General features: G+C 46.7%; 3 protein-coding genes across 3 annotated transcripts; all 3 read right to left on the reverse strand.

Annotated features, from left to right (window-relative positions):
* Nucleotides 1–208: 208 nt before the first annotated feature.
* vars1 (valyl-tRNA synthetase 1) lies at nucleotides 209–13,274 on the reverse strand. The gene is made up of 31 exons (XM_066687169.1): nucleotides 13,134–13,274; nucleotides 11,117–11,444; nucleotides 10,869–11,012; nucleotides 10,557–10,725; nucleotides 10,030–10,172; nucleotides 9,814–9,898; nucleotides 9,452–9,552; nucleotides 8,978–9,105; nucleotides 8,711–8,875; nucleotides 8,414–8,495; nucleotides 8,179–8,298; nucleotides 7,743–7,851; nucleotides 7,401–7,489; nucleotides 7,039–7,129; nucleotides 6,732–6,856; nucleotides 6,476–6,579; nucleotides 6,152–6,310; nucleotides 5,740–5,830; nucleotides 5,401–5,506; nucleotides 4,639–4,709; nucleotides 4,116–4,241; nucleotides 3,748–3,852; nucleotides 3,492–3,560; nucleotides 3,037–3,115; nucleotides 2,599–2,726; nucleotides 2,283–2,438; nucleotides 1,953–2,159; nucleotides 1,733–1,844; nucleotides 1,305–1,477; nucleotides 1,072–1,221; nucleotides 209–483 (listed from the first exon to the last, which is right to left on the reverse strand). The coding sequence occupies exons 2-31, from the start codon at nucleotides 11,441–11,443 to the stop codon at nucleotides 415–417; spliced, it is 3,783 nt and encodes a 1,260-aa protein (XP_066543266.1). The 5' UTR covers nucleotide 11,444; nucleotides 13,134–13,274; the 3' UTR covers nucleotides 209–414.
* A 1,588-nt stretch (nucleotides 13,275–14,862) lies between these two features.
* On the reverse strand, nucleotides 14,863–20,441 carry LOC136711129 (nuclear factor 7, ovary). Its single transcript, XM_066687172.1, has 7 exons — nucleotides 20,270–20,441; nucleotides 19,632–19,929; nucleotides 17,481–17,576; nucleotides 16,566–16,799; nucleotides 16,459–16,481; nucleotides 16,074–16,189; nucleotides 14,863–15,865 (listed from the first exon to the last, which is right to left on the reverse strand). The coding sequence occupies exons 1-7, from the start codon at nucleotides 20,368–20,370 to the stop codon at nucleotides 15,333–15,335; spliced, it is 1,401 nt and encodes a 466-aa protein (XP_066543269.1). The 5' UTR covers nucleotides 20,371–20,441; the 3' UTR covers nucleotides 14,863–15,332.
* Nucleotides 20,442–21,647: 1,206 nt separating this feature from the next.
* On the reverse strand, nucleotides 21,648–22,616 carry LOC136711048 (taste receptor type 2 member 40-like). The gene has a single exon (XM_066687020.1). It carries the CDS (start codon nucleotides 22,614–22,616, stop codon nucleotides 21,648–21,650), a length of 969 nt encoding a protein of 322 aa, XP_066543117.1.
* Nucleotides 22,617–23,044: the final 428 nt, after the last annotated feature.

Genomic DNA, 23,044 nt, shown 5'->3' on the forward strand with positions numbered 1-23,044 from the left:
GCCACAGCTACACACATCACCCCCCCGTGCTGGTCAAAAACAGTCAGGGCAACCAAGATCCCCCCCCAGGCAGGCAATCATAAATGCTCCCGCTAAAACCACTGCAACACACACCATGAGGCCCACAGCAGGTTTTAAAAAGCTTTTCTCATTTGCCTCTTTGGAAACTCACAGATACCGTACACAAGAAATACAAATATCACAGAAGTTGCATAAAATACTATTTATTTGGGTTTCCCAGTGTTAAGGACAGTGACTAAACAGACATCATCAGACCCATGCAACACTCGGTTCCCCAGCTGTGACTTTCCGCAAACAGGAAGTGTTCAAGTCGAACTCGGAGGGGTCTGTCCCAAAGAATGTTCTTCCTCATCAGCCCATTGGACAGACGGACGAGGCCTCGATGCTGATTGGTTACAGCATTTTCTTAAAGTTCTCTATGGCTTCGTGGACTTTCTGCAGCTCTGTCTGGCTCTGCTTCAGCTGGAGAAAAACAATGACAAGAGGATTAGTGACAAACTAATCAGAAGAAGCCATTTTAAACTGATCTTTCAAATAAGCACAACAAATATTTATTGTATCTATGAAGTACATTACCTACCAAAAATAGAAAAATCAAGTGCGTTATTTTAATAAACAAAATGACAATTCAGAAATGTAGAAACTGTGCCTTTTCTGAATTTGTGCATGCTTTCAACACTGATGCTGGCTGTTTCTTTGTTTTTTCACATTACTGACATTCAAATGTCATGTCATTCAAATGTTTCTGTCTGGCAGAGATTTATTTGTTAGATTGGCTTATCATTAATAGGATAATGTCGTATTCCTTTATTTATGCTGGTGACCAAATTAGAGGAGTGCAGTGTAGCCATGAAACCCAACATGCTCTCAAAACTAATACAGAAATAGAGTGGGTAGTTGATATTGATCCATTATCATCCTTTTTTGGGGGGCGGGGGGGTGACTAATACTCAGCAGGGATCTGAGTGGCAATGCAGATGCCTGGCGATGAGAGGTAGCGATTCTTAGTCGGTGCTGGACCGCGCCTGCTGTCCTGGGCGGCTCACTGACCTTCTCTGCGTCTCCCTCCTGCACTTTCTGCGGCACCTTCTCCCTGTAGTCCGACTTGCCCATCCTCTCCTGCAGCTTCTCAATCTGTTTCTGCAGCTCCCCACGTTTGGTGCTGAGCTTGGCAATCTCCTTCTCTGCGTCGATCAGGCCCTGTCAACCACAGAGAGAGAGAGAAAGGGTCAGGCCTCTGGAGTCTGGTATGCTCTGGGGGAGGAAGGAGAGGCAGGCGGTACCTTGAGCACCAGGTTGACGGTACACTTGTCGGAGGCGATGGCCACCGCGCAGCCCTCGGGCACCGGCTGCGTCGTCAGGGCCACCACGGCCCCGGAGGAGGACAGGGTCTGGATTTGGGGGCAGTAGAGCTGCACCATGGTGGCTGTGTTCTGGTCCAAACACTGTAGGTAGCCTGAGATGGGTGAGGAGAACATCATCATCATCATCATCATCATCATCATCTTTTCAAGCTAGTCTGAGGGGGAGTGCCCAAAACAAGACAGGCAAGATATTTGGGAAATCCTTTCAAGATGGATCCACTAAAAAATGTGCCAACTAGACTGGACTACTGCCTAACTGTGATCGGCAGTACCAGGCAACACCGACTCCTGGCCCTGTCCATTTATCAGCCCCCCCACAATACTGGACCTGGCCCTGGTCTACTCACAGTCTGCCTTGGTCTTGGTGAGGTTGTAGTCGGCCCTCAAGGATCGGATCGTCCTCACGATGGTCATCACAAACTCCATCTGTCCGTCCGCTTCCTCACTTCTCCAGCAGAACTGATAGACAGACGGACAGACGTACAGAGATTACATTTTCACCTTAAACATGAATGAATCCATCAAAACCACAGAACTCAGTCCCTCTCCCGGACCCCGGCAGTTTACCTCGGTGGCCTCTGGGTATGGCGTGACGCAGATGCTCAGCGGGGCCTGGGCCGATCGGCGTGGCAGCCGCTGGAAGAGCTCCTCGCTGACGAATGGCATGATGGGGCTGAGGAGCCGAAGCCCCACGTCCAGACAGGTGTAGAGCGTCTCTCTGGAAACGGCCATCGCCACTGTGTCGCTACCCGCGAACACCGGCTTCAGACACTCCTGAGAGAGGGAGAGGGAGAGGGAGAGGGAGAGCGTTTTAGAGAATCCTTACTATGTTAATCATACTTTCAATTCATGTTTCGTTTTTTTAATCCCACCCAAGTAAGAAATATGTATAAATACCAGGTAGACGTCACAGAGCTCGTACAGCCAGAAGTTGTAGATGGCGGTGGTGACGGCAGGGAAGTCATAGCTCTTGAACCCGGAGTCACAGAGCTCCACGGCGTGACACAGCCGAGACAGGATCCAGCGATCGACCAGGCTCTCCTGACCACTCAGCTGAGGAACAGAGATTTTTTTTGATGGACCTTCCCATAAGAAACAGCACAGTAGACCTTTAAACAATCAAGACCCCACTGTGGGACGTGAGGAAGCCGCACTCACAATTCCAGCATGCAATTCGAACTGCAAACTGAACTGGACTGCATCTCAGGCTTACCTGCGCTCGCTCTTTGGGTTTGAAGTCGTCTCCCAGGCCCCGAATGGCGAACTTAGTGGCGTTCCACAGCTTGTTACAGAAGTACCTGTAGCCCAGGATGCGGTTGACATCCAGGTTAATGTCCCTGCCTGTTACAGACACACAGACACAGCGGTTAGAAGCCTGCTTTGCGTGGCCTCCTGCAGACACGGATTTCACAAGCTTATGCTGGCCTATCTTGTTACAGTACGATTTATAATGTGTTTTTGTGGCTGCCTTCTTCTGCTTCTTCAATCTGTGAGAAGCCTGTTATTGGCCCTATAAATAAAAACGAAGGGGCAGCTGCAAGTCAGTGGGCATTCACTGATGTGCATCACGCACGCGGTCTCGTTCATGTTGTGCAGCTGGGTTTCAGGTTCGGAGAAGAGGACGGGGGGTGGTAGTGGCACAGTGCTTTACCCTGGCTGGTGTAGGCGCAGAGGGCAAAGCGCAGAGCGTCCGTCCCGCACTCCGGGATCCCGCTGGGGTAGTCGGATTTCTGCCAGGGAGACAAGGTCACAGCTCAGCATGGACCACGGGTGGGGGACACAACCGAGACAATGGGGAGGGGGGTTGGAGGGGTTGAAAACACGTCTGAAAATACGAATAGATCACCCCGTGGAAGAGCGAAGCAGCTGTCTTTAGTGCTGCTCAAATAGATGCTTTTCATTCCATATCTAATAAGGATATCTGTATTTTGTAGTATTTGAAAGGGTCTATGAACCCTTCCAGTTATGATAAGGCCGATATTGTGTGCAGCAAACAGAGAGACTGTGATAGCAAATTAATTCAAAATAATCTAAGTTTAAATAAAACACATTCGTTCATTTATCCCCACAGGGAAAAGATCAGCAGTATTGTGGAGGAGGCCGTACCTGGCCCTGCTTCGCTCGTTCAACCTCAAGAGGATCCAAGTTGCTCTCCACCAGCTGGGCGTGTAGACCCTAGAGAGAGAGAGAGAAGAGAACAGACAGACTGGTAGAGACAAAAATGACATCTCCGCCCATACCAATAACTTCAAGGGCACAATCGGAGCGACGGACACATTTGCACCTCCAATACACTGGTGTCCCCCTATGGGAAATTAGCTTGTCTCACTTTCGACCGATGGAACAAGGAGAAAGTCTGTACCTCCAAGGTGATGCCGGTCACAACGTCCAGGGGGTCGATGACGTTGCCCAGAGATTTGCTCATCTTGCGCCCGTGGGCGTCTCTCACAACAGCGTGGAGGTAGACCTGAATAAATAAATGAAATACAATGACATCAATAAGGAATGTATTCGATTTGATGCATTCTTACACTGAACACCATTTTTAACCTATTTCACTGAAGATACGGATACATTTCTTATTTTTACACATATTAGCTGTACTCTCATTGGGAGCTTTTTTTCTGTGTGTAGATGGCAACACTGCAAGGCACTGGTGATGTGAATAATGATAATTCCCAGGGGTCAAAATGTTTCTAAAGCTGCTGTGTGTAACTCCCAGGTTCCCACCTCTTTAAAGGGCAGCTTCCCAGTCAGTTTGAGCCCCATCATCACCATCCGGGCCACCCAGAAGAACAGGATGTCATGGCCCGTCTCCAGCAGGGTGCCAGGGTAGAAAACCTGCAGGTCCTGAGTCTGGGGCGCAGAGGGGAGAGAGGGAGAGGGAGAGGCACAAAATGACAAACAAATGAGATTGCGGAACTCAAAATAGCCTGTGAATTTATAAAACCTGGCTTACTGGAGAGAGAGAGAGAGAGAGAGGAATACATGCATGCAGAGAGTGTTTGCAAAAAGGGAAGGTGACAGAGAGGAAACAAAAGAGTGATGGAGAACAGAGTGGTAAGAGAGACATTCAACCAACAGCGGACACATTGTTCATCATGTGACAACTTTCAACCGATACTGTATCACGACAACTTCTCATAAAATCACACCCACGATTCTGCCTTGGGAACCTCTATGCCTTAAAGCTAGACAGATCTGACCATGACATGTGCCAGTTACAGCCCCGAAACACTCTTTTCACGTTTACCTCATTGGGCCAACCGAAAATCGAGAAGGGAAAGATTCCGGAGGAGAACCAGGTGTCCAGCACGTCCTCATCTGCAGCAGAGAGATGACAGACACTGGATATTAATTCAGAGGTCTTTACAATAGTGCTCGTATTGGCTCTACTGTAGAAAAATATGCACATGTATTATACGATTTTTAAACTACAGACGCATACCATAGATTTTCGGCAGTTTTTACTAGCACTGCAAAATAATCTGCAAGGCAACAGGACATGCTTTCTGGTATTTTAGTATTCCAGTATTACCCTGAAGTTAAATTACAACTTTTCATCTTGAGCAAAATCAGCGCTGTGTGGACTATAGGGCCCAGACTGGAGCAGCGCTGTGTGAATTATAGGGCCCAGACTGGAGTGGCGCTGTGTGGACTATAGGATAGGGCCCAGACTGGAGCAGCGCTGTGTGGACTATAGGACCCAGACTGGAGCAGCACTGTGTGGACTATAGGGCCCAGACTGGAGCAGCGCTGTGTGGACTATAGGACCCAGACTGGAGCAGCACTGTGTGGACTATAGGGCCCAGACTGGAGCAGTGCTGTGTGGACTATAGGGCCCAGACTGGAGCGGCACTGTGTGGACTATAGGATAGGACCCAGACTGGAGTGGCGCTGTGTGGACTATAGGGCACAGACTGGAGCAGCGCTGTGTGGACTATAGGATAGGACCCAGACTGGAGCAGTGCTGTGTGGACTATAGGATAGGGCTGTGTGGGAATGGCCAGCTCACCCTGTCTCAGGGAAATCTTGTCCGCAGAGACTCCAAACAGGCTGGCTGCCTTCTCTCTGGCCTCCTCTTCTGTGCGCCCACTCACCCAGTACTTCCCATCAGTGTCCTGATCAGAGATGAGATTACAAGGAATTAAGGGCTTCAATAAAGTGTTTAAATGAGCATCAGAAATATGACACTGCAAGTGTAGTATACAGAAAAATTTTAATCCAAATCTAGACACCTGGGCTTTTCTTTTTCCTTTAACACAGTGAGGTTTTTACTGGAGAAATGTACCTCCAAGCACAGGAATAAAAAAAAAATAATAATAATAAAAAAAAAAATAATAATAATAATCACCTCCCCAGCAGGAACAGAGGGGTCATTCACAGTCACAAAGTATGCTGGGATACGGTGACCCCACCACAGCTGTCGAGAAATACACCAGTCCCTGTGCAACAGAAGTAAATGAACAAAATCACATCAGTAATATTTAAAGGAATATTATTTTAGACAATCAGTTTTTGTTCTTCGCACATTTTTAATAGCCTATTGGTAATCATCTATTAAATTATTGATGAATATATGAATGCATTTACCAAACTAGCAAGATGGGCCAAACCATATCCTACTGTCAGAAATCTCCCTATAACAATAATCATCAAAATTAGATGTGATCAAGGAAAACTTTATTAAAGTAGCATTAAAAAGGACCAACAGAAGACCTGATGTCTCGGGACCTCTTCTGCCCCCAGGGAAGTTGACCGCTTACCTGATGTTGTCCATCCAGTTGAACCAGGTCTTCAGGTGGGTCTCCGGGATGATCTTCAGCTCCCCGGACCTCACGGCCTGCGCAGCCTGCCGGCCCATCTCGGAGCAGTCCACGTACCACTGCGGCTTCATCAGCGGCTCCACCACGTCCTTGGAGCGGCTGCGGAGACACCACACCCCTTATAGCAGAGTCTTGAACCGGGACTGGAGAGAGGGGTTACTGAATGATAGAGGCAGACATGTTTCCTTGCCATTGATCTGGGGTTTAGAGGGAGATGCGGGGCATGTATGGAGAGACTGGGGAGAGGAGGGGGGACAGGCTCACCTGCACACAGGAACCACCATGGGGTTGTCCTTGGTCTCCTTAAACAGGCCTCGGTCTTTCAGAGCCTGCAGGACCGACTTCCTGGCGTCAAAGCGCTTCATGCCCTGAGAGAGAGAGAGAGCGAGATAAACAATATGGCAGCGTCTCTCCTATAGGCCACTCAAGGCTATATGACCGAGATGGTTTTAATGCAATGCGTCTCTTTTTAACCGCCCAGCCCTGCAGCAGTTGAGGGGTGTGGCGTGCTGTGCTGTACCAGGAAGGGAGGCGGGACATTGATGAGTAAGCCGTTGTCGTCCAGGATGTTGATGAAGCCCAGGTCGTGCCGCAGTCCCACCTCGTAGTCGTTGTGGTCGTGGGCTGGGGTGATCTTCACAGCACCTGGCCGGGGGAGAGGGATGCAGCAGAGGGGTAAGTGTGGGATGGGGTACGAATGGTGTAGCGGTGTGTGTAGGTGTGCGAGAGTGCGCGCGTGTCAGAGTGTGAGAGTGTGTACGCATCAGTGTATGAGTGTGAGTGAAAGTGTGTGAAAGTGTCTCTGCCCCAACGTTCTCCCTTTTCACCTGTTCCAAAGCTCATGTCCACAAAGTCATCAAACACAATGGGCATCTTGCGGTCGCAGAATGGGTGATGCACAGTTTTGCCTTTCAGATGCTGTTGGGTGTGGAAGCAGAAGAAATGATCAAAAAGAAAAGAAAAAATAATGCATTGGCAGTTCCTGAGAAGCTGATCTTTGTGTCTAGAGGCCTTTGTTTCGCAAGACAGTTTAAGATCTGCAGCTGAATGCAAGCTCCCACCTCTATCAGTTCACACTATCTTGGGAGAGACAAAATGATAGATGCTGGATCGATATATTTTTTTAAAGGTCTGATCGAGATGGAGAAAGATGTCTACCCCTTCCTCCCTCTCCTCAGAGGGTACTGACCTGGTATCGGGGGTCCTCAGGGTGAACGGCCACCGCAGTGTCTCCCAGCATGGTCTCTATACGAGTGGTGGCCACAACCACCTCCTCGTCTGAAACACAGAGCACAGAGTCAGACTCACAGCCAGGGGGTGGGAAAAAGAACAGCATCGGACCTCAAACGTACACGGTGCGGTACAGTACTCTATAGAACAGTCCAGCAACATAGAGGTCTGCAGCCTTGGTCCTGGAGAGTTAGGGGTCCCCAAGTTTGAAATGAAAATCAAAACACCCTTAACTGGAGTTGGACTTCAGCAGTTTGGAAATTGATACAGAAATGCGGTCGACTCCCCCCCCTACACTCACCAGATCCTTCAATCTTGTAGGCGAAGGACACCAGGACTCCGAACTCCACCTTCTCTTTGTATCCCGGGACAGGCAGCAGTGTCCGGCCCGTCAGCTCCTTCTTATCCACCTGGGGAAGCCAAAACCCGCTATCAGTAGATGCCTCTACAGAAAATAAAAACATATCCCAGTTCCCAGTCCCCATGAAACGTAAGCACCAACAAGCCTCTATTAGAGACTAGATTCCCACCTGTTACTGAATCTCTCACTTGACCTGGTTCATGAGGATAACTAAGTGATATGAGAATTTCTCTCTCTCTCCTCTCTCTTGTTCATGTTCAGGAGAAGTGAGGAAAACAGAATACAAGAGTTGTTGAGGAACCAGATCTATCTAGGATTCCTTTAGCCTTGAAAACGCAGGGGAATTACAGACACCGTCCCTTTCTATTACACTGACCTCGATGTCCGAGATGGCGGAGTTCAGCGTACAGGACCAGTTGACCAGGCGCTTGCTCCTGTAGATCACCCCCTCCTCATGCATCCGTACAAAGGCTTCCTGCACTGCGTAGGACAGTTTCTACAGAGGGAGGGAGAGAGGGAGAAGGGGAGAGGGGCGAGTTTTGAACACACTGAACTGACAAGGAGTTTTGTGACTCCCGAGATCTCCGGCGGCGGCCCCAGCCCTGACTCACTGGGTCCATGGTGAAGCAGGCCCTCTCCCAGTCCAGAGACGAGCCCAGTTTCCTCAGCTGGTGGTAGATGCGGTCTCCCTTCCTGAGAAACAGGACAGCGCAGGTCAGCCAGTCTGAGCTCCTGAGCAGAGCTATCCCCATCCCTTCTTTTCCTTTCCTTCCACCCTCACCCACTACATCTCCACCTGCCTCCCTTGTCCAGTCCACTCTCTCTATTCTCCCTCAGCTTGTACCATCTCTCCAATCACTTCCTCATTCCACCATCCCCTCCCTCTTTTTACTCCTCCCCAGACTCACTCGTTCTTCCACTTCCAGACCTCGGCGATGAAGGCGTCTCTTCCCAGGTCGTGTCGGTTCTTGCCCTGCTCCTTCCACAGCTTCTTCTCCACCACCACCTGGGTGGCGATGCCCGCGTGGTCACAGCCAGGGTTCCACAACGTCGTCTCTCCACGCATCCTGTGCCTGAGAGACCGAGAGATGGAGGGGACGTGTGCGTCAGTGTTACAGATCACACCAGATTCCCTCTGCGGAGACACACTGCCAGCTGCAGAGAGACGTCCTCACCAGCGCGTCAGTGAGTCCTGAATGGAGTTGGTGAGGGCGTGGCCGAGGTGCAGGGATCCGGTCACATTGGGCGGAGGGATACACATCATGAACACGCCTTTCGGGTTAGGCTGGGACAGATCCTTGCGCTGAAAGAGAGCCAACATGGAAACGCACAACGACTTAGCCTTGATCATGATTCTGGAGGCCCTTCAATCTAACAGGTTCTCTCTGCCTCTCTGAATCTTCTGCTCTGTCCAGTTAAGCCACAACACAAATTCAGATAGTTAAGTGGGCATTTGCTGCACTGTAAATAAACTCTACAGAAAAGCATAGACAGACAAACCTGACACTAAACTATGAACAACAATCAGAACTGGACACACATCACTAAACACAGTGGACTGGAGACCACTGCCACACTACAGTGAATCTACCACCAGCTGTGCGTCTACCAGGGCGTTTGCACGGCGTCCCCGGACCCGACCCACTCACCCCATACTCCGGCTTGAAGAAGGACTGCTTCTCCCACCAGGGGTACCAGGCCGCTTCCACGTACTGGGGGCTATAGGAGTCGGGCATGGGGCACTTCACATCTGCAGAGAACACACAGGCATCAGGGCCTACCATCAGGCCAGGGCTCGGTCACCCTGAGACCAGAGCCAGCAGGGACTCATCCCATTCAAGTCTGAGGCATAATGTTATTAATTAGCATAGATTCAAATATTCTTATGCAAGTCCAAGGCAAGCTGTTCATATTTCTATTGATTAGCATAGATTATTACATTATTGTTATTATTCATGTTCGATGGCTCACACTGGGAGTTCATGAAATCCCTGCAAAACCTCTCCCCTACCTTTCTTTTCCCCCGGCGGGGTGGGGATGTCATAGGTTATGACACCCAGGTCCTTCTTCTCCTTCTTCTCTGGCTTGTTCTTTTTCTGGAAGAGAAAGCAGTCGGGACGATGAGCGCAAGAGGGAGGGAGAGAGGCCGCTCCCAGAGACAGATGTTTCGTGCCGGGGGTGCTATATGAGTGGTGACAGGCCGATTTAAAGTGCCAGTGCAGAATACCTCTGTCTGAGCCTGCTGCTGCTGCTTCTTCTGCTCCATATCCTTCTTCTGCTGGAACTTCTCCAGCTTCTCTTTCTTCTTGGCTTCTTTCTTCAGCTGGGCCTCGGTCTTGGGGGGGGCGGCGGCACTCGGCTGCACGTGACCTGCAACACAGAGGCACAGGGGCACAGGGGCACAACGCTAGATGGCAGATCTGGAGCGACAGTCAGATCACAATGAATCTCAATCACAATGACAACAATCTCTTCTGCCCCAGCACAAGGACAAATCCCATCACAGGATTTACAAGGACAGGTATTCTGAAGATCAACAAACAACTACACAATTATTCTGGTTGGTTAACCAGACAAGAGATTATACCCAGTACAAATTAATGTACCAAAGCAAATTTCTTGGTTTAAAAACATATATGTATATTTCAACCACATTACACAAGTAACATTGATCGCATGAAAGTATTCATTTGAATATCTTTTTTTCTTTTTTTTCCCCTTTCTGACTACAGGCACTCTTTCCCAGTCGCCTACCGCTGGAAGTGGGTGCCGCCGGAGCAGAGCTGGGTTTGGGCTGGACCGGCACCGCTTTCTCGCATAGCGCCACCTTGCCCAGGACTTGTCTGAACTGTGGCTGGTTGACACAGGTCTCAAACCAGCGCGTCACGTTCATCAGGGACTTCCGCAGCCCCGGCTCCAGCACCTGTGACACAGTGACAATGGCTGCATTGAACAGGCTGGTAAAGAAAAATACTTGAGATGATACATTTAGCAATGGCGGGACTGGACTGGACTTAAAGGTGTTGTGGAGGGGAATCACAGGAGCAGAGGTGCAAAAGGACTCACGTATTTGAAGGGCAGCAGAAGAGTGCTGGCCACCGCGACGTCCGCCAGGGTCACCCTCTCCCCAACCAGGAAGGTGCGCAGCTTCAGATGGGCGTCCAGAAAGCCCAGGACCTTGCGCAGCTCGGAGCGGGCCCGGTCGGCAGTCTGTGCAAAGAGATGCATGGAAGAGACAGTGCTGAGTGCAGTCGGTCGAGTGCAGTTCTCTTTCACCGGCACCCATTCCATCAGTGTGGCTCGCCCCCACCTACCTGATTGTTAGTGTTCAGCACCCCCAGCAGGGGGAAGGCAGCACCGCAGGCCACAGGCGTCACTTCGTTCTCCGCGAAGCTCAGCCACTGGCGGATCAGGGAAGCCTCCTTCAGCTCCATCCCAGTCAGTCTCTCGGGACACAGGTACCACGCCACCGCCAACGCCCCCGACAGCACCAGACCATCGCTCAGCACCAGGCAGGGTAGCCCCTGGCCCGACGGAACCCCCTTCCCCAGCGCCGGCTTGGGGGCAGAGAACTGGGCAGCAATCAGAACCAGCTGACTGCGGAAATCGTCCGAGTGCGGGGAGACGTACAGGGTCGCCATGCTGTTACAGGAGAAACGATACTTAATGCTTCAATAGATACAGTAGTAGTAGCAGTGATGATAATGCAAATGATAATAATAGAATTTTAATACCAATAAAAGTACTAGAAGTAATAGAATCAGGAATAATAATGCTTTTCAATGCATACATATTGTAATCTTGATTTAGAAAGGGAAAAAACATTATTCTAAAGACCTTTACAAAAAGTGAAAATTACACACAAAACAAGGGAAAATCTAGAGTTATTTGTAGCCCACCCAAAGCAATATCTGAGCTACTCCCCACTGGCAGAGACACTCATCTGTGTGGGAAATTTGCTTTACTGAGCCATCCCACGTACTAACGCACCAACCCACTGATGAACCCCTTTTTATCCACCCAGGGTGACAAGGGGTCTGGGTCAAAATCTAATTCCCTTTTTCAGAACCATTCCAAATTCCAATTCCAATTCTTTCTGCCCCTGACCAATTGGCTCTACCAGAATTGGAACTGAATTGAAAAAGGAATTAAAAACATAACTGGAATTGGAGTGGGAAAACTGGAATCGCCTCCGGCCCTGGTGTGAAAGCACATCCACCAACAGAACGTGCGTCGACCCAGCTGAAGAGCGACCTGCATCAGGGGCTGGGTCAGCCAGCCAGCCAGCACTGACCCGGGTAGAGCGAGCGGAAAGGCCCCTAGCACTGTGGACTCCCTGCAGTGACCGCAGATCTGACCCGCTTATCGAAACTGTTGTATGAAAGAATGTTGTCAAATCCTCTAACTGTGTGCAAAGCTGGGTAGGTAGAGGATGAAAGTGTGAAAGGGTCATAAGCCTTAACCTCACCATAAACTAAACCTAGAGTCTAAGTTTAGTTTATGGTGAGGTTAAGGCACGACCCTTTCACATTTTCATTATTAGGGTGCAAATCAGGCTTAGTGTTGGTCTACGTCCTAGACCAACACTAAGCCTGATCTGCATCCTGATCACTAATCAAAATGTATTTGAAAGAAGCCCTTCCTCTTGCATCACCTCCTCTTGTGCTTTTGATTTGAATGCATAGTATTCAGAATAAACTCTCCACACTGACACAGGTACCATAGGAGAGATGGAAGAGCAGCAGTCAATACATATCACTTGGGATTGTTTCAATTTAAACTATAAAAACCACAGACGTGTATAGTAACTGCACGGTGAAAGAAGAAAGTATATGATCAGATACATATCATTATACTACACAGATGGAGATGTATTGATTCAAGCTCTAATTTACTGTCACTGATGCAATGCTCTCTAACATCGCATTTTCTCTTCTGCTGCTGTTAGTTTCGCTTATCTTTGTGTCGCAGTTGAATTTCCCCTAAACAACATAACAGGCGCACTGTGCATACAGGCAGGGCGGACACACGGGTTGTGCACTTGTCAATCAGCTGCATTGTTGTGCCACCAGGTACCTCCCAAAACAATCGCTGCAACGAAACTGTTTAACCAGATATGCATTGCCGATCACCCTGTAGTCAGTAATACATTAATAACAATAATTACGAAATGCCTAACCCACCGGAGTGGTGCTGTATTATTATTTGCGTTAATTTGAGAGTTCCTCCAAGTGTCAACTTTCACAACAATTAATAAAAACAGACTTCAGTCGCATTTACTCAGACATTAACCTGTATTCGCCATTGACTGTAACCATGGCCTAGACTCACCTAATGCGACGGGAAGCGACAGATTTGGCACAAGGAAGAATTACAGCAGTTTCCACTCCCGGTATTGAACACACAGTCGTCTGATGAAACTCGTAGGAAATACCCACATGTACAGGAGATTTCCTCTCAGGACCCCGTCTTCCAAAGACCGGCCGAGCGCTCTGCCGATAGGAGGTGTCCGTCGCTCTGCCTGATTCGAATTCGTCTAAGCAGGTTTTACAACATCCGCCTTCATTACTAATAAGTATTTGTAGACGTATTATGAATGTTTGTTTCACAATATCTTTATTTTTGGCAATTGGCCCCTGGTGGCGAGGACAATGCAATACCATGCAGTTAAGCAGTTTAGGACTTATTGTTGAAGACGACATTCTGCTTACAGGAGCTGCTGTTTAGTGATAGAGGATATTTTCCTCTCTACTGCATTAATGGCATTCATTTATTTTGTATAAAGCCAGTATTTCATGGGCTTACATCCGTTAAAAGAAAAAATGAAAGTTTGTTCTTTATTCTTGACTGAGAGAGAGAGGGGTACAGAGAGACATTAATGAGGTGAATGGTTGCATGATCCATAATATGTGAGTAGTTTAGTTCCATTGTAAAAGATGTAAAAGCCACTTTCTCCAGCAACTGGAGCTCTGACGTGCATCTATGCACCATACAACCACGAGGGGGAAGCAGACCAAACCTTGTCGTCTGAGACAGGGGGGCTGACTTCACTGGGCACACCACGGCCATGTGGCCTCAATCTGTCAAACGCTCACCACTAGAGGAGAGTAGTGTCAACCCTTCCACTGGAGTCCATCCATGCGTGCACTTTCATTCATGCTTTATCCAGTACTGGGTCACAGTGAGCCAGAGCTCAACCCATCAGACACAGGGCGCAAGGCAGCGTGCACACACAGACCAAATGATAATTACGCAAACATAGATACACACATTCCCTGGAAAATGATCACCTTGGTAGAGTATATTATGGTACAGTAGAGTATGATAGCGTGAAATCAATTGGCTTCATAGGGTCACAAACTAGGCAGTAATAATGACTGCTATATTCATATGTCATAGTTGTTGTATAATACAGTGTAGTAGTATAGTGTAGTACTGTTACATATACTGCAGTATTATCACCGCCCCTCCTGACACACATGTATGTCTTTTTACACACTTGCTTGTATACAACCACTACTGAGCTACTTTCTGTCACATATGTGGAAGGAAAGTTAGAAATTATTTCTCTCATACCTGTTTTTCTCTCTTGTATACTTAAGAAAGCTAAGGTCAAGTTAGGTCAGGCCAGAAGGTAGCTTGATTTCTGTTTGTTATTTACAATGAGAACCTTGGAGACAATGTCAAACGGTATGACTTAAGTGCCTGTTTCCTAGAACCATGTGTTGACCTATGAACTCTGTCCTCTAATGATATATATTCTGCTTAGCTAACTTTTAAGATAACATAGTAATGACTTTCTGATTATAACCAGCTCTTTGATTTTTGTGTATAAAAGCTCTGACTATTAAAATAAAGGCAGAACAACTTTGGATTCTTCTTGATTCACTGCTGTTCTCCACGTCACGTGTAATAAAGGCATTGCAACAAACGTTCTAACCCGATTGAAGACTGATTGTTCTACAACACATACTATCACTTATGCATACTACTCCTCACCCGACTGCTCCTACTTACACTCACCTACAAACTGTCGATGAAAGAAACATGCACCATACCATCCGCATTCAATAATATATTTTGCAGAACGTACTGTCACATGCACACAAAGTATATCCAGAGAGTCTCAGTCCAAGTTGTTGATATTATATAATTGTTATACAGTATGTATAAAATTCTTCTGCGTTTAATTTACTGTTTCCTTATGTTACACTTGTCTTTAAAATGATAACCATCTGTGATCTTTCTAAGTTTAAACTACGCCTCTTCTACATAGTAGTACTGATAATGCTGTCACATTTCCAACATCAACACCAGAGACACAGAAGATGTGGCCCCGCAATGTGAAACCCCCCGACAGCCCAACTCCAGCAGCAGCATTTCCACGCAGTCGTATGCCTTTCTAGTGGGGGGGGACACACGACACACTAGTTAATCTGATTCTGTTCTATTTTGCCAGCAGGTGCTGGAGAGACCAGAGCCTCATCCAGCACACTTGTTCCTGAGCAAGCAGCCGCACAGACAGCCCACTTACACCTGAGCCGGGACGATGCTCAGCGGGATGTCTTTGCTGATCGAGACGCCCACAAAGAAGAAGGGGTGCAGCGGCCCAGCGAAGGAGGCCTGGAAGCTGTAGATGTGAGCGGGACGGTCGGGGTTGAAGAAGGACAGCTTCCCCGCAGCGTAGTCCAGGCAGATCCCAATCCTCGTGGGCCGCGGGGAGACAGACAGCGGGGTGGGCGGGGAGGTGTAGGCACCATATTGGTCCTCCTGCCGCACCAGCACCCAGAACCCCTGGGCAGGGCAGAGCCGCATCTCGCCTTTGCGCTTCACCGAGTCCCTGGCCACCCCCAGGCCCCACTCCTTCTTCTCCCCCACCTCCACCTCCCAGTAGTGGACCCCCTCCGAGAAACCAGGCTCGCCCAGCACGCAGGCCGCCGGGTCGAACCTCTGGGGCAGGTCCGGGACATCCCGCCTCTTGTCCCCACAGTGTACCCGGGTGTTGCTGTCCAGCTTCAGGAAGGGACAGGCCGTCTCCTTGTTGAGCTTGAAGCTGATGGGCGCTGCATGGCAAAAGAGAGAGAGATAGAGAGAGAGAGAGAGAGAGAGAGAGAGAGAGAGAGAGAGAGAGAGAGAGAGGCAAGGGACTATTAACAGTTAAAATGTAATATGTAAAACCGAGAAAGCAAGCAGAAATCTGGAGCTTAGCCCTGACCCTCTGATAAGCCCTAGCCACAACTCCATGTGGCGTCCCCTAACAGCACCCCCTACCAAGATCCAGGACACTGCGCATCTTCTTCCAGACCCAGAACTGCAGAGGCCCCGCCCACAGCAGCTGCTCTGAGGTCACGCTGGGCTCCGGAATGGCTCCCAGGATCACATCGGCCCTGGGAGGCAAGCAGGCACACATTGCACCTGGTTAGGTCAATAGGCCACAAAGCATTGGGGAGGGAGCCTAATTTACAAGAGCATCAAAAGCAGGAGTAAGAACCATAATGCAACTTACAGGTTGTGTGTGTATGTATATATGTATTTATTTAAATGGTATTTTCACTTTAGAAACATATAAATACATTAAAAAAGCAAACATCTACATTATACCCCTTGGTGAAATAAAGAATAAACTTAAACAAATAAGAAATAAAATAAAACTTACTTTTGGCGAGTGTCTTCTATGTTCTGGAAAGTACAAACAAAAGCGCGTTAGATGTCACTCCTGCACTGCCTCACCTGTCAAGGGCCGCAGTGTGGACAGTATTTTACCTTCAAAAAAGCCACGTTGTCCTCCTCCTTAAGCTGGAGCTGCAGAGCATCCAGACTGCCTGCCAGCAGCTGCAGCCCCTCGTCTGCCGCTTGCACCGCCTCCATGACCGCCACCCGGGCCACCCCCTCCTGCTCCCACAGCCTCTGCAGCGCAGCCCGCTCCTCTTCCTCCATGAACGAGCGCAGCTTCCCGAAGCTCTCCCGGATCCGCTCCTCTGCGCTCCGCGTTTGGTCCTGAATGAAACCCGAGACTCCAGTCGCCACACTGCGAAGGATGCTCTCTACCCGAGGAGCGTGAAGTACTGTCCACTGTCCACATTGCTAGAGTCTGAAGTTGGGTCTCACACTCTCACATTCACATTCACATTCACTCTCACATTCTCTCTCTCTCTACTATCAGTCTGGGTTGACTGTGTGCAATAAAGGAGTTATGAGTTGTTTTTAACTGATGTTGTTGTATAAAGGATTATTAATTGTGTAGGTACAAGTTTAATGGAAACTGACGATAGTTTTAAACAAATTACACCAGACTTGTAGCAAAACCTGTCAATTGTTTCTTCTCTTGATGTCATTGATACATTGGTTTTTAATAAATGGTTTGAATTGTTTTTTTGGTGTATGTTTGTGCTTTTACCTTTCCGAATCTGTGGGGATCTCTTAAGCCAGACCTCACCTGTCATATAAAGGTGGTGGCAGCTTATCAGGGTACCAAAGTCCAGTGTCCTACAGTAGGTTTGATACACATTTAATCGAGATTTTTTCTATGCTCTGTTTGGAATAGATCCTATTCAATTCCTTTCATAGCTTGAGGAAATTATTAGAGACGCAGAAAAACAGTAGCAAATGTGTGGCAAATGAATCTCGAATAATCTGCAATATGAACCGTCACGCTAACTCAGTGTCCCACCCTCTCACCTCTATTCCCTGTAGCAGGGCCGTGTAGCCATCTTTCTGGGAGCTCAGTCGTTCCATTCGTCCTTTGAGCTTCGCGGCAGAGTTTTCAAATTTCTCCTGAGGGGAAGAGAACAGAATGAATTATATTACTGAACTGGAGTGAAAGATTAGATGGTTTTAATTAGTCTGATTGTGAGATAACATGCTGTCTTGCTCTCTTGCAAGATCTTTAGTATTATTACGTTAATTTAAACACTAACTATAACCACTAAAATAATGGTCAAATACCCAATACAATGTAGTGTGCTGCACTGTGGTAAACACAGTAAAGTGTAGTGTGGAATACTGTGGTAATAGAGCTATAAAGTGTTGTGTTGCGCAGTGTGCTGTGGGAGCCTATTAACACAGTAACGTGTCATGTTGTGTTCTTCGAATTCTCTACCCCTACTTAAGATGCCATAGGATCCACAGTCTTGACATCACACTTCAATGATACAAAATTAATTATCGCAAATGTGATCATTTTAAAATAATGATAGTGACATGATATACATGATTGGGATATAAGAAAGGGAGAGATGAAAGTGACATAGAGACATAAAAGGGATAGACAGCTATGCGATTGAAAGCTTTCAACTCTGCTTTCTAACTAGCTATGAACCAACAACTTGCAATTTAAAATGAATGAATTAAGTGGATTTAAATCACCTTTTATAATTATTTTACAATTATTTTACCACAATTCTACAGTATTCTTACCTTTCATTTACTGCATTTTTATCATGTTGATTTTACCAAGCTACACTACTACGCCTTATCATTTTTAACCATTAAATTGTACCATGATAAACTATAGTTTACTAGGTGTTTACTATGATACACCACACTACAATCTTGTAGGGTACAAAAATGTTACAGATTCATATTTGATCCATGGTCACGTACAACAATTCAACAATTCTTGTTCCTTTATGACACTATTAAAAACATTTTGTATTTTCCTTTTTGTGCTCGTATTTGCATATTATAGACACTTCATGATGTAAAAACCCCTTACTCTTGGAACTATTTCCATTGTATGAGACATCATGATTATACTTACATATACTAACTATATATCTAAATACTATCGTGATTATGAACATATTTGCTATTATACTACAGCTACTAACCCACTTAATTTGACATTTTATTCCTGATGCAAACAATTCCTAGCCTACATTTCAACTGCAAACTATGACTGATATAAACCAGCATACTACCTTAAAAATAATTCATAACCTGTGGCGCCGCCAAGGGGTGGCCAGGGGGGGGCACTGCCACCCTGATACAATCAATGCCCCCCCACTGCCCCCCCTAGCGAATCGCACATGCATATGCTTCTATCTGATATTTTACATTAGGTACTATTCATTTAAATCAATAACGTATATTTTTCATAATAGTTAATGTGAAAGATTATAATGATAAATGCATAGCCAGGCAGCCAGCCGCTTTTGACCCACTCCGACCATAGGCTATAGTAAAATGTATATTGTTGTCCATGATTATGCTTTTTTGTTTTGTTTTTCATTTTTGGACATAAGACGCAGCAACAGCCGAATAAAGCTGTATTGAAAATAATTGGAGGCCTCTGTATGGTGTTTTCAAACTTGAGTAGGCTTGTTCCCAGTAAATGTTTTGTTCCTTACAATCAATGTACTCCTTCAAATTAAACCTGTATATTTGTCTTTTTAAGGAAAAGGACAACTAGCCTATTTGAAGAACTATTGATCGCCTAACACATATATAAAAATACATAACACATTAAAACAGGATTGTTGTGGAACTCAAAATGTGAACTGCACCGGTATTAGCTCATGCACATCAAATAATTAGCAACAATAACTGTAACAAAATAAACCAAAGTATATCACTACGCGATTCCGTAACTCACAATCCTATATACTACAACAGCATAATACAATTCCTGAAATTCAGTTATGGCTTTTGGTTTTGGTGGCCAAATCCTGGGGGCGCCACTGCGTATCCAGTCATTTCACATGCAGACAAAATAACTTGACACTTTTCGTTGTAGTGGTGGTTTCTGTTCTCTAATGTGTGAAGCTCTGTGGCTCTTGTTTGCGAAAGGCGCTATAAACCACTGGATGTTTTATCTGAACTCTGTCCCACCTTGAACTCCTGCACGGCGTCCCTGGCGTTGAGCACCTCATGGTACAGGTGCGGCCGGGAGTCGCGGCAGTCCACGCACAGCAGCTCCGCGTCGCCCAGGCAGTAGCGGTCCAGCGCCCGCCCGTGAGCCGGGCAGAGGGGGCGATCCGGCGGGGACGGCGGGCGGGGGACGGCCCTCCAGTGTGCCAGCAGGGCGTTCAACACGGGGTTGGACCTGACGGCTGCAGGGGAGAACTCCGCTCGGCACTGCGGGCAGCTTGGGGTCTCCTGTTGCTGCTGTAAATCATCTACACAGGATCTGAAACGGGAGGAGGAGGAGAAGAACAAATAACCCCTTATGAGTGACAGGATCTTTTGAGTTTACGTGAAGGCGTTGTGTTTAGAGTTTGTAAAAAAGTTGATGAGTCATTGAAGTACTAATACTCCTCGTGGTGATGAGTCACCGAGTCCTGCGCCATTTAGTTATTATTATTATTATTATTATTATTATTATTATTATTATGTAGCTTTCTGATGCGTGCATTTCAATGACTGTCAGTTTTTCACTTTCCTGTGACTCAAGTCCCCAGGTAGGCTGCAGAAATGTGCTCCCTTTTGGCTGAATTGGTGCCGCCGGCCGGCCGTGGCTCCGCGCTCACCGGCAGTAGAAGTGTCCGCAGGGCAGCTCCAGGGGGTCGCGGTAAATTTCGTGGCACAGCCCGCAGGACAGACCGTCCACAAGCCCGGCAGCAGAAGCCATGTTGATAAGTTTCGATTTCGCAGGTTGAATGACTTCCTGTACAAAGATTTCAATTCCCTCTTTCCAAATAAATAAATAAATGAATACACAATTCTTATTGGTAGTTTGCCTGGCTGAATAATCTTCCCGCTCTCTTCACTCACACTGCACGTAGGACAACTGTGAATCAAAAACACATGATTGAAACTTTAAAGTAAAAATGAACTGAAGTACAATTATTCTGAGTAGAAACAAAACGTCTTGGCAGTCTTTAAGCAGTGCTAGCTTTGCACTTTTCTTGGACACATCATACAGAAATAAAGAAAAGGACACAAATATATACATAAATCACATCTCTTATTAATTACCCACGGATTTATTCTAAAAGGAGCTGAATTGTCTGAAAAAGAAAATGTACATCAAAACACTTTACAAATTATATTATTTATTATTATTATTACTGTACGTTACAAAGGAACATAATACATTTATTAAAGCTTAGAAGCGGACATAGAAAACACACTGAACACACAATAGGTTCCATTTTGATATATTAAAAAAACAAATGAATATAGTTAAAATCAGTTTACAGTACTATACTAATCTCATAAATAACAAGAATATATATATATATATATATATATATATATATATATATACTATATATGTACTTCAAGAAAGTATATATATATATATATATATATATATATATATATATATATATATATATATATTACATGATAGATATATTCACAATTAACTAGAACAAAATATTGAAAGGTTAACCTACCAGTCAGTGTTACAAAGTGTACATGTACACACTGTTCAAACTATTATTAATAATAATAATAATAATAATAATGATAAACAAATAACCCAGCTTCAACCTGGGACAACTAATTATAATAATAGTATATTGCCACTGTAAATTAGTAATTATTAACTAAAACAATAGGAAATAGGATTAAAGAAATGCTTTAAATGTAGTGATGGATCATTTTGGTGCTGTAAGCGTTTATCTCAGTTATTAAACTCTTCCTCCAAGGTGATGTTTTTAAAAGTTCCCTTATCAAGTCAGTGACAAGAAAGCATATAGGTAAATATAAGAATGGAGCATTCATTTATATTTTATTTAAACTTTTTGGACTACAGTGTTATTTTTTGAAACATGTACGAGATCCAAAGAGAGACAGCGGTACAATACCAACTACAGACAGGGCTGAAGCAAGCAGCCTTCAGCAGCACTCCCCGTTCACACAGCTATATACTATGCTATACTATACTATATCCAGGAGGCATCATTCGGGGTCTTCGCCCAGTTGATTGGGGGCATCCTGACAGAGAGCCCGGCGGCCCAGGTAGGTGGCACTCTGGCGCAGGTTGGGATTGAGGAGCAGAAAGTTGACGGACATGGTCAAGCAGAACAGGGTCAGGGGCATGGTGGAGTAGAACCAACACTGTGACACAGTGTCGCCGGAATAGATCATCCAGGTGTACAGGATGAGGGAGACGCTGTACAGCAGCACCTGGCAGGACATCAAGCGCATCACCCTCCGCTCGCTGTCCAGACGTGGCGATGAGGAGAACTCGCTACAGCCGCTCTTCATGCGGCGGATGTGGGCCCGCAGGTGGCGGAGGATGGCCACGCAGGAGGCCATCATGACTGTGAAGGGCAGCACCAAGCCGATTAAAACACACACAACCGTAAAGATAAGATCCTCCTGTTTGACTGTACTTTCATATGTCGCCAGGAGCTCTGTGGAGTTGGTGAGGTTTTGGGGCCGGCAGTGGCCCTTCAGAAGCGAGTTCCAAGACATGCCGAAGCAGAGGAAGAAGATGATCAACAACGCCCAGCGCACCAAGTGGGAGAGATGGGATTTGATGGCCCTGAAGCAGCCTGTCTTTGCAGGGAGGATCTTGAGGCAGTAATAGAGGCAGAGCAAGGCGTTGTACCAGATGCTGGTGCACACGGTCAGAAATTGGTTAAACAAGACCATGAAGGCGATGCCAGGGTATTGGCAAAAATTGTTGATACCACTATCTAGAACCCACACCGCCGTGTTCAGGCACAGCAGCATGTTGGATATGGCCACAATGCCGATGATTAGGTTGGCGTCGCTGGTTCTCTTCTCCTTGAGCTCAACCTGCCGGGTCCGGAGCACACACAGCAAGACCACGATGCTGGCACTGCAGCCGAGGAAGGCGCAAATGCCTGTTAAAGCGCTGCTCACGTATTTGCCCCCCAATCCAGAATCTGACCTATTCATGTCAGCTTTCTCTTCTTTTCCTTGCCCTGGATCCTTTGTTTCTCTCTCTCGTCCTCAGTTTAGAAAGCAGACAACAAAGTCACCAGTGCTTCTCAATTGACTCGACCTCTTGTCCTTCTCTACATATGTATTTATTTTCATAGATATCTTGTCATTCATTTATTAACTTTACCCCTTAGTTCATACAACTCCAATACTCTTTAAACTGAGGCTCTCCTCCTCCGGTGAGCTCTGTCTGTTTCCAAACTCCTCTATGTAGTTTCAGCCTTTCAGCTCTGTCTGCCTCTCTCCTCTTGACAGAACTGTGTCCGCCCGCTCAGGGACAGACCATTCCTCACCGCTGCTGGAGAGAAGCCCTGACACGATATGCAAACTCAAGCAGTGCAGCTGCAGATCGATCATAACTTTGAAAAATGATATGTCTCCTT

This window comes from Amia ocellicauda, chromosome 15, assembly GCF_036373705.1.
Source record: "Amia ocellicauda isolate fAmiCal2 chromosome 15, fAmiCal2.hap1, whole genome shotgun sequence".
NCBI classification, from domain to species: domain Eukaryota; kingdom Metazoa; phylum Chordata; class Actinopteri; order Amiiformes; family Amiidae; genus Amia; species Amia ocellicauda.